The 19033-nt window shown below is 29.9% G+C and overlaps 1 protein-coding gene across 11 annotated transcripts in view; it reads left to right on the forward strand.

Moving 5' to 3' along the window:
* The window catches only part of LOC126810779 (protein FAM13B), a 73239-nt gene extending 54219 nt beyond the window's left edge, over positions 1-19020 (forward strand). For 5 of the 11 annotated variants that reach the window (XM_050536042.1, XM_050536035.1, XM_050536038.2 and 2 more), the window contains 19 exons: positions 607-656; positions 1016-1082; positions 2058-2361; positions 2819-2954; positions 4265-4351; positions 5053-5127; positions 5944-6021; positions 7297-7362; positions 7832-7890; positions 8736-8794; positions 8898-8979; positions 9497-9678; positions 10185-10268; positions 12033-12116; positions 12503-12583; positions 13225-13448; positions 14012-14113; positions 14479-14533; positions 15079-19020. In XM_050536042.1, coding sequence (XP_050391999.1) covers positions 607-656; positions 1016-1082; positions 2058-2361; positions 2819-2954; positions 4265-4351; positions 5053-5127; positions 5944-6021; positions 7297-7362; positions 7832-7890; positions 8736-8794; positions 8898-8979; positions 9497-9678; positions 10185-10268; positions 12033-12116; positions 12503-12583; positions 13225-13448; positions 14012-14113; positions 14479-14533; positions 15079-15144 — 1941 coding nt within the window. In that variant the 3' untranslated portion in view covers positions 15145-19020. The remainder of the gene's footprint in view (positions 1-606; positions 657-1015; positions 1083-2057; positions 2362-2818; positions 2955-4264; positions 4352-5052; positions 5128-5943; positions 6022-7296; positions 7363-7831; positions 7891-8735; positions 8795-8897; positions 8980-9496; positions 9679-10184; positions 10269-12032; positions 12117-12502; positions 12584-13224; positions 13449-14011; positions 14114-14478; positions 14534-15078) is intronic. The other 6 variants (XM_050536040.1, XM_050536041.1, XM_050536043.1 and 3 more) reach the window with 6 other exon arrangements.
* The last annotated feature ends 13 nt before the right edge of the window (positions 19021-19033 follow it).

Consider the following 19033-nt stretch of genomic DNA (forward strand, 5'->3'; position numbering starts at 1 on the left):
AATTTTGTTTACATATAAATGCTATAGAGTTTATAAGACAAGCCCAATAGAATTATCTGACTTGTTATAGACATGTGCACCTAGTACTTGGTGGAGAAGATATATCTGTAAAACATTGAATATTGGTAACATGCCATAATCACTATACATAAACCGGTATATAAACAATATTAAAACCATTAACATTGTTTTTGAACCTTTATCTACCAATCCTGTAAATATAAATCAAAAGAATTTTTTCATAGAGGTGAAATCTTTCTTATCTTGATGTTCCGTTCCTGAAACTGCATGTATATAATGTTGACTTAAAGGACAACATAAGCTGTCATTCTTGATCTCATTTGGAATTAGTTTCAACTATGCTGAATCTCAACTGTCAACCTTTTAAATATTTTAATTTTAATTAACACATTAATTAGTGGATGAGATATTATATCTCGAGCTGTTGTTGACCATTGATTTGCATGAGCTGCAAATTAACTTTAGAAGCCTTTGCAAAAGTCAGTGTTGTCCTTTAAGTTCTAGAAGTTGAGGATTGTTCATGTATAATATAGTCAAGTTATTGTTGTACTAGAATATGAAGAAAGTTGTTTGTTGCATTTTCAGGCACAGGATCCAATGTCTAAATCATTGACTGTCTCATCAAAAAATCCCAGGTAGGTACAAACATTATTTTATTGATCCTTGCTACGTAAGTTGTACCAGTGTACTTACAGGGTTTGTCCAAACGTCCCGCAGTTTTATTGGAAGAGTTTGAATACTTTGGTCATTTTGGGACAAACACATGCTTATTTTATATAATTCAACAACCAAGGGTTCTTCTATGTACACACGAATCTGTACATGCTTTTTATGTTTTGAAGTTTTCAACAAAACATCATTCACAAGACTTAATTATGGCTATTTATTTATTGAAACTGAAGGACTAAAAATTAATTAATGTTGGGGTGTTACTGTTTCAGTACTTATTAGTATATTAACTAGTGTATTATATCTGTATAATGTTTTATTGTAGTCCGTTTATAGATGAAGATGATGTGGATGTATTTGAAACAGTAAAACCAGATAATCTTCTACAAGGGGTAAGTTGACAGGCAGTCAATTTTGATGTATTTTGTTTACTAAAATTAGAAATCTATGAGTGGGGAGTAGCCGTCCCTGATTTCTCTCATGAAGTGACTAGTTTCGTTCAGTTCAAACTTATCAGACTTAAGTGAGATTGCGCAGATGTTTCCTTTATATGGTCATCGGGGACTCGTACTTAAGAATTTTCACAACGAATGGTTATACATTTTCATAAGATTGAGTCCTGAAGGGTCACCACATTCTTCGAATTTTGTTTACTACAGATTCGAAAAATATATATTTTGAAGTGTTTTACATATAAAAAACATTTAAAGATACATTATGGGAGATTAGATAAAGAGCTGGTAGTTCTCACTATAATAGTTAAAAACTAGATAATGTAAAGGGAATTTGCTGAAAATTTCAGTCAAATTGATCCACTCTGAACCAAGATTTTAGTGATTGAATTTTCGGCTTAGTCTCGATCATCATTACCAAAGTCAGTACGATAAAAAAACATAATCTCGATTATCCATTTCATGATTAAAGTATGAATGGAAGTTGAACAGCAAATCTGAACCTAATCCAATAAACATTGCAGGCTAGCAATGCCATCGAGAGTTGATTATGGTCTGGATAAGTTAGTTTAGATAACATTTCAGGCCTAAAGAAAGACCTGCAATAGGCAGATTTAGCTCTTGTTTAATTAAGTGTAATTATTGTGTTTTATGGTTAAATTCTAATTCTAGGTCATGTTATCTATAAGATTTTACCCATGTTCGTGGTGTTGGTTTGTTTAAATCATCTGTAGTGGATGCTAGCTGTTGCTTTCAGAGATTCAACTTTCATAAAAAAATTGGTTTGCAAAGGTTTCAAAATTTTTCAGCGACTTGAAATAAATATTGTGTGCTTGAACTAACACATTATATTGAAAACAAAAAGGTAAAAAAAATTTAATTGGAATATTATATGATTTGTTATTATACTTTTAGTTCAAGAAACCGAGTGGACCAGTAAGAAGAACACCAAGTCGTAAAGGTAGAAAAAGTTTAGAGAAAGAAGAGGAGGCATTAGATGATTTGTTAAAAGAAACCGAGATAGTTTCCAAAAATAACCCATCTAAACCAGACAGTTTAAGCAATCATAGTATTCGACCAGATATTGATTTCCTACTGCGAGAAGAGAAAGAGAATATAAAACAAGCTGCATCACCCGATCGCTCACCAGGAAACAGTAGAAAACCATTTATACCTCCACTAGATTTAACTATCCTACATGAACATGTTGATAGTTCAGGTAGGTGTTTACATTGTAATCAGTTTATCTATCAGTAACATCCAAATCCCTCCTAAAAAATGACATTGACTCCTTCCCATCCCTTGAAATTACTTTGGAAAAAAATGGCCATAACATCTTTCTTTTGACATACTCTCCACCTCATATCTCTTAAAAGTTACATTGTTAAGCTTTCCACTCCATCCCACTGAAACATGGCATTGAGTAAATACATTGATAAAATCTCATCCACACCCCCTTGAACCTATCTAGGAAAATTATGTCGCCACCTCATCCTTTTATATTATGTTGATGAATACTAGCCACTCGCAACCTGATTCCCCCAGAAATTATGTTAATGAGAACTCTCAACTCTTTCTCTAATCTTGCCTAATGCCTCTTTAAGAGTTCAGTAGGAGAACTCCCCATTTTATTTCCCAATCAATTGTTGATGTTATATATATTTGAATAATTTCAGACCCAATACCTGCTATGAAAGCCCAGTCTATGGGGTATATACCAGTACAGAATGAGTGTGATAAAGAGAATGAGGAAGAAACTGATCCTAGTGTTATTCTATCACCTAGAAGTAGTAAACTTAAAAAAAAGAATGGGTAGGTATTATTATTAGTATTATTTCATCCATTGTAGATTTCATGTAATTAGATTTTTGATTGCTTAGTTTTATATAATCTATTTTATAGAGATACAGTGCGGCCAAAACAATTTAATTTTTAGTTATTCATATTCTTGATAAATATATAGCCAAATTTCAACAGAAATCTTTTAAGAAGAGCAACAAAGTATTTTTTTTAAATCATTTTTTCCCCAAAGAAACAAGAAAAGTTTAATAGGCATTCTTGAAGAACAAAAATTCAATTGGTTTTGGCCTGATGCATGTTTTTCTAATAGTATATTATTTACTTTGGATATTGATATGTAGAACAAATTGGTTTCAAGTGTGATGTGTGCTCCTCCTTCTCCCTGTTTAGTTTGATAATTCATGTAGCTTAGATTACAAAATAGAAGGTCAGAAACACTGCACGTATTTATTTTAGACCTATGATTAAATGTTTTGGTGGAATTTGACAATAAAATCAGATTGATCTAAGTTGTTAATGTTTAAACTTAGTAGAAGCATGCAACATTATAGAAGCTAAGGGTGGTCTTATCTGGCAAAGGAACCGTACTCAAATATAAGGTCATCAAATGATGATTTTAGTATTCCAGTATTCTGCATTGAAATTTAAATAAAGTTTAGAAATTGATTCAATTTTTGGATTATTTTTGGTACATATTCAGATTTCTAAACACTGAATTTATCAAATCCGTAACAAAGCGCAACCATGTAAAATGAAGATAATCATGAAAGCTTCATAATGTTAACCACGAAAGCTTCATAATAACCATGATGGCTTCACAACCTTGGTACTTTCAAAGTAACCATAATGACTTCATAATAACCATGATAGTTTCAAAGTAACTATGATAGCTTCATAATAACCATGATAGCTTCAAAGTAACTATGATAGCTTCAAAGTAACCCTGCAGTAATCATGATAGCTTCAAAGTACCCATGATAGCTTCAAAGTAACCATGATAGCTTTCGTATAGTAACCATGGTAGTTTCAAAATAACCATGATAACTTCAAAGTAACCTGATAGCTTCAAAATACCATGATAGTTTCAAAATGACCTATATTGCCATATATACTGTTTTAAAGTGATGTTAGACCTGATGCCATTCTAATGTACACAAGAATGTCAATCCATAGTTTAGTGGGAATTTAACATATCAGGTAGATCATTAGCCATGCCTTTCTTTTATCTTAAGTATGAAAGTAAAGTATTTAATATATGTTATTTTTAAAGAGTAAAACATAAGAATAAAATTTGTACTTATTAGTCTATACTATATATATAGTTATAGCTGGCTGTACGAAGATATTGAAATAGATGTAGAGGAGGCACCACTTTCTCCTGCAGCTTTTTATATGCGAGGTTTTAACAGGTGATATAATATACACCTAATACTATATTATATATAGTTATAGTACCTATATAAATAGATTATACGTGCAACTTATCGGATTTATAGGGTATATTTATATACATTACTAACCATAGTTTTGGTTTATCGAATAAACAGACATTGTCAGAATCGTGTATTTTGTTATTACGGAACAAGGATTCGAACAGGTATTTTTCGTTATTGAGAACTGTATATGAATACGTCATATACTTTATCGAAACTATTGTAATTACAGAACCGGAATCTGTGTCATGGTCTGAAATGATATGCACTGGGCTTATTCCTCAAAACAACCAGCGTATATCATCTTTTTCTTACTGGTATTAGAGCAATAGAGAGCTAGGACTATTATGTTTTAAAAGTAATTTATGCTTTTGGTCTTGGTGGTATATTCTAGATTTGGTGATCTATATTTACATACATCTATGTACTTAGAGCTAGAAATCATATTTTGAAATATTTTTTATTCATGAAATTAAAAAGTAACTAAATAATTGTTTAGCAGTATTTCTATATTTCACAAACATAGAAATTTATTGTTTATTTGTAAAGATATACAGATTTTAATAAACCATAATCATTGTTATGATTTTTTGTGCAGTCATAATTAATGATAAAGTAGAGCTATTTTGTAATAAAAGTAGAGCTATTAGATATTATTATAAACTGTATGTTTTTAGTTGGCTACCTTACAATGGAGATGTAGAAGAAGCACCTATGTCACCCAGTGCTAAAACATTCTCCGAGCAAACCAGGTGATTTTATTATCAATAACATATAACAAACAAATATCACTGGCCTGGCACATATCAACACCTATTTTTTTTTTTTTAACAGAAATCTTAATTTTTTTTTTGTTTTAATTTCTGTAAAGCAGACGATGTCTGTTCTTGTCTGACTTCTAGTCTGTTTATTCTTAAAATGGTTTGGGTGTGTGTTTTGTAAATAGCCTTTTTTGTGTTGGTGAATTATTTTATTGTATCGTCAAGTACAGAGAGTGATTGTCTGGGAATCTGGGTGAGGTAAATTTGTTTATAGTGGTGAATAAATTTCTGTTTTATGTGGGCAGTGGCTTTTTTTTTCTTTTTTTTGGGGAATATAAAACTATGTTCTTAGATAAGATAAATTAAATAAGACACTTTACAGATGCGTATATATATTTAGATTTGGAACACAAGTGCAGGAGCAATTATTCGAATCAAATAATTTTGATTGTAATAGCACTGTACTCGGACTAGAATGTCCTAGTTTCAAGATAGGTAAATGCGTGCAGGATTGACCAGTATTTCGGAGGTTATGAGAAATTAAGGAATTTGATGAAGCGTAGGCGAAAATGCTGTAATCCTTCCAAATTTCTCCTCCCTAGAATTGTTTAAGTGAATATAGGGAAAAAAACAACTGTATTTTAGTACCAAAATTATTGTGTTGAGATGCAAACTCCATACAAAATTTAATGTCATTCTTAATATGCATTCTTAAATATACATATACATGAAATTAATTATATATCTATAGAGTTCCAGTGATTTTAAAATAAACTAGAAATGTATTGTAACCTTTATGAATTTTAGATCAAATGAATCTTGTTCACATAAGGAAGCTCCTCCATCACCCAGTGCTAATTTAATGATCAATCAATCATTTACAAGGTGATTTTTAAATAGTATCTAAGATTATGATTTACTTACAATAGCATTTCTAATCTTAATTAAACACAGATTTTTTTAACACTTTAGATTTTCCATTTAATACCTTTTATCTTCAAACAAATACTTTGAGCATGGTAAACAAGATAAAAGTTGACTACCATACATTCCTCGATCTGTTTGATTTTAATGCATCTATTAGGCATGGTGAATGACATCGACAGTCTTTTCTTACAAGAAATATTTGTTTTCTCAGTGCATTAGAGCTCTTTAAATTAACAAATTGGTTATAGTTATTCCATGAATATTCAGCATTTTTATTTATTGTATGTAAATGTATGCATTGTATTTCAGAAATATTGTATAGTATTATTTTCAACGAGTTTCGCTCAGTGAAATATGGCATGTATGTGAAATTTCTTTTTGAACTTATTTCACAGCAGTCTTTTGTAATTTCTAAATGAATGGACAAATGTAATTACATTTATTTATTGTAATGTTGCAATTAACCTGTCCCTGATGTCAATCAGTATGATGTATAAACACAACATTAACTAAACAGATAATCTCATAAATACACAACTTTCTCTGACAATCTAACAATTCAATAAATTATCAATTTCATGTTTTGTGTGATTAAGATATTTCTCTCCTGGTAGATGAATATGTAAGCTTTCTGTAAAATCTGCAATTTTCAGTGACCTGGGAAAAGTTTTCATACATAAACTTCAGAAAATGTAGATAGTCTAAGAAAGATGCTGAGATTAATTATTTTTATGAAAATGTACACTTGGTGACTTCAATAAGAAAATACTCTTTACATGTAGTTTAAACTATAAAAAGTAGTCCAGTTTTGAAATGAATATATTTAATTGGAAATTGATACATGTATTCTTATAATATTTTGTGAATGTTTTGTATTTGTTCTGCTTTTTATTGTGTAGTTAGTGAGCCAGCTAATTAACAATGGCATTATATTTTAGTTTAGTGCTAGTTTATTTTTTATATAGTTAATCTCCATTATTTCAGCTATTTTCCCTGTGATTATTTACATATAAGGTTTAGACTTGTTTTATTTAATGAACTGATATACATTGACCAGATTCTTCATGAATTATTTTCATTTTCATCCAGAGGAGATAAAACGAAGAAAGAGTTTCCTTTTTATAAAGGATTAAAATATTGAAACCTATACATATTTAGTTAAAGAGAAAAGAGGGAAATAAAGAGCTTGATTATTTTATATTGATTATATTTTTTTTTTTGGTTTATTTGTAGTGTGGCATTGAATACAGATATACCACCATCACCACCTGTTGATCAAGATAGATACCAAAAACACGGGTTAGTTTATCAATCACTCATATAAAATATTTAATAGTTTATATTTAAAGCCACTGATCTTTATATTATGAGGGATAATGAATCCCTTGCAAAATGTTCTATTCAATATTTACAAAGATTTCACAGATGATTTAAACTAACCCGTGTCACCACTTGATGGGCCTCTTTACTATCCGCTCGAATCCAAGCCAGGAGATTATCTACCGTTGCTATTTTTTTTCTTAATTAATTGTTTAAAATAATCAATTTGAGAAGTTTTTAGAGTGGATTAAGTAATGACAAACTAGATATTGGTGCAAATGACGCACAAATTCAATTTAATGTGAAAAATATTGTGTGATTAACTGACCAACCAAAAATGGTGTGATTCTATTATCCGTCGTAAAAGAGTATATGGAATTCATGGATTTATCAGAAAGACTATGTAATGTTAGATGTTTTTAAAATATATGTTTTTTTTTCTATTCAGCTCTGCACCAGATGATGAAATAAGTCAAAAACTAAGACAGTTAACAAAGAAAATTCAAGGTAGTTATGGGTCATACATTATTTTGATTATCTCCTCTTTTTTTTTCTTCTTTTTTTTAAATTTTGATATTGTTAATAATTTCAAAGTTCACTCCTGGTTCTCACTTGTCACAGACCATGTCTGCTGATATGACATTGGTAAGAGTCCATTCTGATTGGTTGGGGTGTGATGGCCGAATAGTTTATCGCCTTTCACCATGAGGTCTGTCATTGAGTCAAGCAGTGTCCATCCTTGTGGGTTTTCCACAGGTTCTCCGGTTTCCTCCACAGCTAAAGACTGCTATGTGCATGCAAATTATTAAAATAAAATTAAACTTTTAAGTTAGTTCTGAAATGACCTAGTTTCTCTCTCTCTCCATCCATCCATTCAAGGAGGGTTTGACCATGTACACATTAATAGTAATTATAAAAGACCACTTGTGCGTTGGAATTTGAAGAAGGTACACTATCTAGGCAAAGTCTACTTCTTTGGTATACATGCATAAAAATGAAATAGCTGTTAGTGTCAGTTACTAGAATGGCGGCCATAGTAATTCTGGTTTATTGATGTGAACATGATCATAGTAAAGCTGAAATTATGGTGTATTGAGTAAAAATTAGAGCTGTATTCTACCACTAAAAAATCTGCATTGTTTGAATTTCCAAAGTTAAACTCTTGTTAGCCAAATTTCAATGTTTAAGAATATTAGGATTACTTTAACCAATTTTTCATTGATTATCTTTATTCTTGATCATAATTATTAGATAAAAATGTAATATTTAGTGTCAAATTAGCATCTTCTTTGTACATAGTTCACATTTTTGGATGTTATTTAATTTTTTCAATAAAATGATTTATTTTTCAGTGTTTAAAAAGAAAATTAAGAACTTTGAGGAAAGTTTTGAAAGAGATCACGGCTACAGAGTAAGTTTGTTTTATTTATTACTTAAAAGATAAAGTTAATGTTTGATTTGAGCTTTAATTTTATTGAAAGGATTATATGAATGTTATGTTAATTTATTTTCAGCCCTCACAGAGTGAAAAGGCTAGTCGACCAGAAATAAAGAAAAATATGCATGAACTATCAAAAGCTAGAAAAGATTTAAAAAGTAAGTATCTGTAAATAGATTTATTTCATCACTCCTAAGCATTTTATCTAGCCCCGAGTTCCCAAAGCATTCTTAGACTTAAGTTAAGAATTTACTCAAAATCTTTAGCCTTATATTCTGAGAATGCATTGTGAACTCAGGGCCAAAGCTCTTTATTCACTCATATCTGCTCGTTTTGACTGACTGACAGTGAAATTAATTGACTAGAGAACCTACCTGCCAGTCAATTCATATGCCATCTATTTAGAATTTCTAAGAATTTAACCTTAAAACACAATAAATGCAGTTAGAATTGTAGTTTATATTATATATATTATATATATAAAAAGCTGTCATATTCTTCAGGAAAAACATCTTGCTAATCAGAGGTAAAAAAATACGCCAAAAACTGACATAGCACAACATTTGATAATGAAAAAATGTATTTAAGATGGAACAGCCAATTTGTTCTTTAGTCTATTTTAGCTGTTGTCATTGAGATTTTAGATTATTGTCATGGCTTGTTTATTATATTTAGAATTGAAAGAAGAGGCTGAAATGGGTAGTCGTAGTCGTCATGGTAGTGGAGCTTCATCATCTGGTGAAAGAAGTGATCCACCAGCTAGTATTTTATCATCATCTATACAACAAACATTAGAAATGTTATTAAAAAGATTGGAAGAAAAAAGAGCTGAAGCAAAAAGACCAAATGATATATCAGTAAGAATGTTGTTACTTACCTCTATAGATATAAATATTTACCATAGTTTTCTGCAAGAAAGGAATGATGAATTAGAAGTCGGTCACTTAAACATTTAGGACTGGTTTCTTAAATACTCACTGAGCCACTGTTGCTCAGTGAGTAAGGATGGCACTGGCTCTTTAAACAAAACAGTAGGTCCCGGGTTTGATCCTGCTGATGGCTGAGAAAGTTCTTTACCATTTTCGTTCAGATGAAATGAAAAACCTGAGGTCAACACCTTGGCACATAAGCAAAAGATCTCTGACATAATAGTGGGTGCAAAAACCACTGTCTTGGCAAAATTATCCCTCTGGTCTCAAAATGGCAGTTGTGATGAGACATTAAACCCTGTTTCATTCCATTTATTCTAAATTCAAATTTTCCAGGCTCATAATCACACATATTATGATCAGATATATCCTATTTATCCCGAGTCTATGACATAATTCAAGTTCCAATGTAATGTTGTAATGTTATTTTTTAGATGATGATAAGAGAACAGGTACAAGAAGAAAAGCTGGCTATACAAAAATCACTTCTACATTTTGAGAATCTTTTTGGCCGCCCGGTAAGTAATCCAGGAAACTTTAAATTCTTCGCTACTTAAATATGCACGAAAAACTTTATCGCTGTACCCCAGTGGAATTACATTTGAGTTCACTTTTGAAAGTTTCCATCCAAATTCTTTGCTCTAATATATAAGATCATATTGTTGTATAATATATGTGTGTGTGTTTATATGTGATCAAATTTTTGTCTAATCACAAATGTGTGCTCCTATGGATGATACTAGTTACACCTTTTATTATTAATATATATTCTAGACCAGCTTCGCTATATAGATCAGAATTCTTACTTGGTCTGTTTTACGGATGTATAAATTGTAAAGGTGTTTGGGACGAAACAGCTGATGAAATATGTATGCGATCACACATTTTTATACGCCCACATTTTCATGTGAACGTATATTGTCATCACTCCTGTCCGTCCGTTCGTGTGTCCAGTCACATTTTGTTTGTGGACACTCTGCTAGATACAATTTTTATCCGATTTTAACGAAACTTGAAATATAGGTGTATTTGTGTGTACCGGACCATAACTTCATGGATTATGGCCCCTGATTGTATGAAAAATCACGTTTTTAGCTTGTGGACACTCTAGAGGTCACATTTTCATCCGATTTTGATGAGACTTGAAAAGTATCTTTTTAGCCCAAAGATTCTGGTTCCTTTCGATTTTCACACATATAGGACTGTAACTTCCTGGATTATGGCCCCCGATTGTACGAAATATATCATTTTTACCTTTGGTAAATGTAGACCTCACAATTTATATACGATTTAAAAAAAACATTTAAATATATCACCATTACACCATAATGAGGGTTGTGTTCGAATTTCGACAAAATCAGACAGAAACTGCCGGACAAAATGGCCACTCCTTGAACGTAAATAGTGAAAAAGTATGTCATATCAAGGTTCTTCATCCTTTAGAGGTGACAATTTTGATCCGATTTTGATTAAACTTTAAATTTGTGTTTATATCACAAATATCTTAGTTCCTTTCGATAATCATTTATATCGGAATGTAACTTCCTGGATAATGGCCCCTGGTTGTTTTTAGCTTGTGGTCCGCCCAGAGGTCACAATTTTTATCTGATTTAAAAAAAAACATTCAAATTATTCACCATTACACCATAATGATGATTGAGTTCGTATTACATGAAAATTGTACCGAAACTGCCAGACAAAATGGCCACTCTATATATACAAATAGTGTTAAAGTATGTAATATCAAGGTTATGGATCCTCTAGAGGTCACAATTTTGATCAGATTTTGATGAAAACATGTGTTTATATACCAAAGATCTCCTTATGGCCCCTGATTGTACAAAAAAATTTGTAGACCCTCTATAGGTTACAATTTTTATCTGATTTTAAAAATCATTTAAATTTTTCAATTTCAATGAAGATTGAGTTCGAATTTCGTGAAAATCAGACCGAAACTATCCAACAAAATGGCCGCTTCTTTGTACACAAATAGTGTAACAGTATGTAATTCCAAGGTTGTGGACCCTCTAGAGGTCAGAGTTTTTATCTGATTTTGATGAAACTTAAAATATATGTTTATACCCCAGAGATTTCGATTCCTTTTGATATGCACGCATATCGGAGCATAACTTCCTGGATTATGTCGCCTATTTTTTTAGTTTGTTTTCTGTCCATCTCCTGCAAAATGTGGGCGCATCTTGCATGACAACAGCTTGTTATCTTCAATCCAAATAGTGACCGTGTGCGATAGACATATTATTATATTCTGTGTTGTTTTTTAGACAAATAAAATGGAGAAAGATTTAATGAGACCACTGTATGATAGATATAGATCTGTTAAACGAATTCTCGCAAAACCCACATCTGTAAGTAATTTATTATTTCATTATTTTCTTAATATTTCAACCTTCTGATGCCCTGATTTCACAGAGTTACAAATTCAGAAGTATTCGAACCCTCATTTGATGTTTTCTAGATGTTTGTTGTAGAATGTCAATTTACTATCTGCCAGCTTATATATCGATAAAGTAATTGACAAAAATGTCAGATTTTGTCAATCTGGCAAAATATTGAAGTTAAAGCTGTGATTTATTCTCTTGAAAATGTAAGACATTTGATCAAAAATTGTTCTTTGTCCCGGACTGGAATCTTGGGATGTATATATAGCATATTGGTATGTAATAAATCCATCTATTTAAGAACTGTCGACATTTATCATTATTAAAGTTATAATTTTGTTTTTATATTAAAGCCAAGAGATACAGTTGAATTAGAGACTGTACCAGAAGACCAGCCTATAGAAATAATGTCAGCTACACCCTCAAGTTCTTTTGTAAGTTTTTACTCACTTACTTCTTTATATAGTTTTGATCATTTTGAGAGATTTTAAAGGCTATGCAAACTCCAATATTGTTAAAGTTGAATCTCTACAAGGACTATCAGTTCAAAAATGGGATAATTCTGTTACTTGTTTACAAAGATGTGATGAATTTCAGAACTTCTAAAACAGTTTGCTAGCTTATCAAAAGCACACAATACTGAAATTGACTTACCCATTGTGCTATGAGAAATATGAGATTTTCTTAAACAGGCATTATTCAAGAGCTAAATCGGTCTATGGCAGGTCTTTACTTTGGCATGAAATGTTATCTAAACTATTAATTAGACATTTATTAACATAATAAGACCATAATCAAGTCTTGATGCCATCAGATAGGTGTGTTTTTAAGTAGATTAGAACGGTGTGGCCATTTAATGATTTAATCTTAAAATGGTGAAGCAAGGCTAAGCCTCAAACAACCAGGACAGTGGTTACAATCATTGCACACATCTTGTCAAACCTTCAAAGGTTAATATCTTTGCTCAGAATAAAGTAATTTTAGTGAAATTTTCAATATATTCATTGTGCATTATTTATTTTTGAACTGTTATAGCAAGAACATTAATAATAATAGAGACCTGTTCTGTTTTTAGCATTCTCCGTTAAGAATTCCTACAGCAGAAGAAGAGGAAGAAGAAGCAGATGAATTAGGTAGTTTACAGTTTGCTGTTACTAGAGATTTTAATGTATTAAAAGATACTGTAAACCCTGCTGATAGTAAAGAAACAATATCACCAAAAGTTAAAAAGAAAAATGTACAGTTAGCTAATACAACAGAATGGAAATCTACCGAATCGAATCTACATGAACTTGATGTGTAAGTATCATTAGTTATACTATGGTATATTATTGCTAGTTAATCTCTGAGTGGCATTTAAAATGTCAGGCAAATAAATCTATCATATAATTTACCTGTCAGGGAATTCAAATATTTAATCATAAACAGCAAAATATGCAGTCTAAATTTGTAGTCTTGTATATGTATATATATATATATTTTGAAAATAGTTACATTTCTGGAATTATTAAGTAATGAAATTTATAAAAGAACATTGTTCACATCAGAATACCATTAAACAGAAATTCAAATTGGTATCAATCTACAAAAGATTTTTTGCTTGGAAGTTTCATGTATTCTCTCTGTCTAGTGGAGACTTCAGGGTTGTACATTACGTAGTCTTAATTTCCATCATTATGGTATTATGTGTCAATATCACACTTCATTTGGCATGCATGTCAATATGAAATTCAGTCTCCATATATTCGTTAAGACAAAGTTATTCCATTTTCACAAAGTCATCAACTTTGACTTCACTTCAAGGAACTGCACTTCAGTCACATTTTATACATTCATAACACAATATTGTAATTATTTTCTAGACATGAATTACATGATGAACTACACAGAACTAAAGCAGATAAAAGAAAAATGAGAAAACAATTACGAGAATTTGAAGATGTATTCTTTCAGGAACATGGAAGGTAAGGATTTTTACTTTCTATGATTTTTTTTACTCCCGCAGGGAAATTTGGTTGTATATTTAAATATTTGATTAGTGAGAATCTGAAAAGAGAAAACAACATATCCAAATAATAATATTGATAGGGAGTTACACACTTCTACAGTTTATATCCTTGTGATAAATGCTACTTTGTAACTCTTCCGATAAAATAAAAAAATAACAATCAGAATATAGTATTGAATTAGAAAGGTTTAGTAAAAGGTAAGTATTTTCTGTGCTAGCAGTTATTTTGATAAATTTAGATAATCCTTATCTTGATAGATTAAGATATATAATCCTAATTTAAATACAGTAGGAAGTATAACTGAAGTTTATTTATTTCAGAAAAGTTCAGAAAGAAGACAGAACACCATTACAAGAAGAATATAATAGTTATAAGGTAAATTAGAAACAAATTATAAACAGTATTTATTAAACAATCAGCCACAGATAATAAGTACCATAATAGCAAAGTAATACCCTGGAGTAAATCAACTGAAGCATTAATAGCTTGAAAATATATTCTACTTAAAATCTGTACTTTCCGTCAGGGTTATAGCCTTAGATATCTTAGAAAAATCTTGTGGTGGCACTCAGACGAAAGTTATCATTTGATTGACTTGAAATTAATGCATATCTTTCTTTTAAATTTCAACAATATCAGCTAAAGTTATCCTCTGATTACTGCTACAAATATTTTGTTTATGTATAGTGTTTAGAAGAACTAGAACCTTATATATTTATCAAATTTTAATTATTTTTAATAATTACATCTTGCGTTGTTGCTGTTGATCGTTTTTTGTACATGCTCCCTTTAAAAATGTGACAACTTTTACGGACCGCTTGCATGATTTAGCTGCTGTGGGCATATGTTATGTTTTCTAACAACATATCTTTTTAAAAATCAAGTAATATTTCTAAATGTATCTGATTTATATATTTCAGCAAGTAAAAGCGAGATTAAGGCTATTGGAAGCTTTAATTGCCAAAAACAACTCCTCGGAAGCTTAAAGAGATACAGATATTGTTGATGAAGTTATATATTAAAGAAATAATTGCATCTGTGTATTCAACTAGACTGTGGTTTATAAAACAGATATTAAGTGTTGTGTATATATGCAAATGAGACTTGTATTATAATATATAAACATATCTACATGTATTTAAAGCAATATAAATGTAGAGCTATATTATATTTGTGTATTGTTTTTAAAGGACATGTTGAAGTAACTGTGATATGAATTGTGATATGAGATTGTTATATATAGTTAAGTCAAATTCATGCCTAATCCAGATCCCACCCCACCCCTTCCTCTATATTCGGCCAGTCATCAGTGCTATATGTATGTGTTATATAAAAGTCTATTACTAACAGCATTGTTATTAATTAACATAGAGCATTAAAGGATATAGTACATATCGTAAATATAAAATGAATGGTACATTATATTTCCGATTTCCACAGTATAACTATGATTAAATACTTACCAGTGTTCAGATGGATGCTAATTTTTAAATTATGGAAAATTGAGCCTTTTAAGTTTAAAATAATTATTGGTTTTAGTTTTTTGGGGGGTTTTTTTAGGCCAAAAGAAAAATATACAGTGCCTCCCATTTACATGAGTAATCCTAATTTATCAGTTCAATCATAAAATAGATTTAATCACCAGATCTTATCATCAATTAAAGATCTGATATATTTTCTGTTTAGTTATTTTGATTCCGCTATTTGTCATGCATTTCAAGTTCAGGCACCAAGATAGTGAAAATAAGTAATACTTTGATAAAATAAAAAACGCATTCTACCTACCCGATTTTATTCAACCACTGCAACTGGAACCAAGCTGTTTATTTTATTTGGCCCGAGAAATCAGATACAAAATTTGATCACAAATTGCTGCAAATAATATGTTTTTGTAAAGAAATGTGTTAAATTGCATGTCGATTTTCATAAAAAATACATGTAAATGTAACGGGAATAACTTGATTGACTATTGTTGAGCTATTACTATGTTCCAATCATATCGTAATTATGGTAAGTAATACAGTTTCTAAATTAAAGATAGTTATGTGTCCAAATGTTCAATCAATACCACATCTGTATGCGACAAGACATAGAGTCACCAGCATAATTTATGAGGGTTTTCTCTAAGTACTCCGGTCTTCTTCCACAATGTTATTGAAAAATAAAAAATATGTTTGTCCCAAAAAAGATCTGCAGTACTGATGTGGGGACGTTAAACCCATTTATTTATCTCTCTCTCTTTAACTTGAAAACAGTTTTCAAATCATGGTTTTCTACTTGTCAGCTGAAACATGACTTTTATATCACTGTTTTCTAGTAAGAGACTTATAATTACCATAAATAGGATGATTGGAACACAGCCTAGGATACAATGTACACAGTATTCATCTCTCTATCAGGGTATAGAAGATAAACTGCATAATTTATATATACAATAGTTTATCATGTTTAATGATTTCTTTTACAAAAACTAGCATAATTATCATTATTATTATTTTACAGGAAATTTACAATCCATATACTTATTACATGTAAATACTGTTCATTCATGTTACTTTTCTTTTTAATACCTACATTATTAAACTATTTTATTAATATTATAATTATCCTCAGGAATTAATTTTCATTACTTTTTTTGACACTTCTAAATTAGTCTGAAATTTAAAGTGTAGATATTTAGTATATTATACCCGGTGCAGCATTCTCAGATGACTGGTAGACTAACATGGTTAGCACTCCTAATTAATAATACTGCATCAGTCCATATCTTTAACTAACATAAGAAAAATCACTTTCCAACAGTTTAATACATGTTAATCTGAAGAATATGTATTTGATGTAATTTTTTGAATTTGAAATAATGAAAGTGTATTCGTAGTCCATTTCAGCTGTAAATAGAATAAATATGATAATACCCTATGTAACTTTGAATACAGAGTTTAAATGACTGTTATAATTGTTTATTTAATCCAATTCTTGTGTTAGCTAAAACTTAGAAGTAAAGATATATAATATATTTCTCTTAAGAATATCTTGTGCCATATTCAAGTTCATCAGTTTTATTCTCTTTCATGAGAAGTATTCTTCTAATTTGTATAAAAGTTGTATTAATTATATAAGTTCTGAAAAGAAATTAAAATAATTTGATTTGATTGATGCTTGATTCCAAGTAGTTTGTGTCTTTAGTGAAAGTGATTTGAGTTGAGTATTAGAAATAAGTTGAAACTAGCCAAGTGGTTTTGTTATTACAGTTAGACAGCTTTAAAAAGCTTGTTACTTGTTTTTATGGGAACATAAAAGTTTTATTAGTAGGGTTGTGAAGTGTATATAATAGTATTTTTATGTTTTATATATTTGTTATGTATGTATGTAGTGTTTGTAAACCATCTACTTACATTCTAGTGCCATCACTATACAGAAATGTCTTATATTCCTTTGTTATGTTCTCACCATATTTATTTTGTGTAATTGATGGAGTAAGCAATAGTTTGAATCATTGATTTGCGAGGAAAGATATTTTTTCCATTTGTCAGGCCATTTTTCATTTATACGAAGCAAGATTTGTTTGGAGATTAAATCATAATTTGATGATCATCTTATTCTAAAAAAAAAAAAGACTATTATTTCCTTATTTTTAGATATTCAACAGAATATTGTTGGTAAATAGCTATTGGGGTTTAATTTTTCTCGTTTATTTGGGTACATAACAATTTTTGTTTACTTCAAGAAACACTAATTTACATCAGAAGCCATATATATTTGTCTTCCATTCATTTAGACATCAAATTCTCTAACCTGAAGTATTTTCTTTAATTTGAAGTAAAATCATTGATTTCATTGTATATATGTTTAGACAACATGTATAGGCTTTATTATTAACCAACTTTATATTGTGTATTGAAATCATTCACAAAGATGTACATGTATTTAGAATACTGTTCACAAACTAGGTACAAAGAAAGAAATTCAGCACCCCCTTGAATTTTACAAGGACTCTTTTTGCGAGCTTTGGCAGTTTCAGTCCAAACATGACATAAATCGTATGCCTACCAAGGCATTTTTAAAAATAAGGGGGTGCTAATTTTTTTTTCCCCTTTGTGTACCTATATATATATGTAAATGCTATTGTTAAATAGTTAATGTAAATATAAAGTGCTATTAAAATTTAATATTTTATAGGGGGGGGTAGCATTGCTTTTATTATAACCATCACCAGTTTGAAACGTACATACATATAATTTGTTATAAATAGTTTTCTTAAAACCAAATCATCAATAATTTCACACCATCAAGCAATTTAGTTTAATTAGTATTCAAACCAACAATATTTGTTTTGTTTTTATTGTATTTTGTATTGTTTGATATAATTTATACTGGTTTTTATTTACTATTATACCTACAAACAATAATCATTCATTAATAATATATTATGTAGTTAATGTTGACAAAGGTTTCACCCAGCTTTTTATTTATGTTTAGCACATTATATTGAATTTATTTATAGTTTAAAGATGTCTCAAATAATTATTCAAAAAATTGTCCCTTTAAACACAATTGGGAAATCCTTTTTACTTTTTTTTCATTAGACAATGTTTTGAATTCATTTTCTTTTAAATATCTATTTTGAAAATAATAGAAAGTTAGAATTTGTGATGTTATTGGTTTGTTTGGTTTTGCATTAAAGTAATGTTTCTATTTTTTTAAAATTTAATACAAACAAGAATTGTTTTAAAGAATATTTTAGAGTTAGTAGGTCGTAGATCTGTAAATAAAAATTATTTTCCTAAAGATGTCAAGGAATAATGTAATTGTTGAATTTGGTTTATCATTTGAACATAAAATTATTGATATGTTAATTAAAACTTGTCTTATTTC

Source organism: Patella vulgata, chromosome 2 (genome assembly GCF_932274485.2).
Source record: "Patella vulgata chromosome 2, xgPatVulg1.2, whole genome shotgun sequence".
NCBI lineage: Eukaryota > Metazoa > Mollusca > Gastropoda > Patellidae > Patella > Patella vulgata.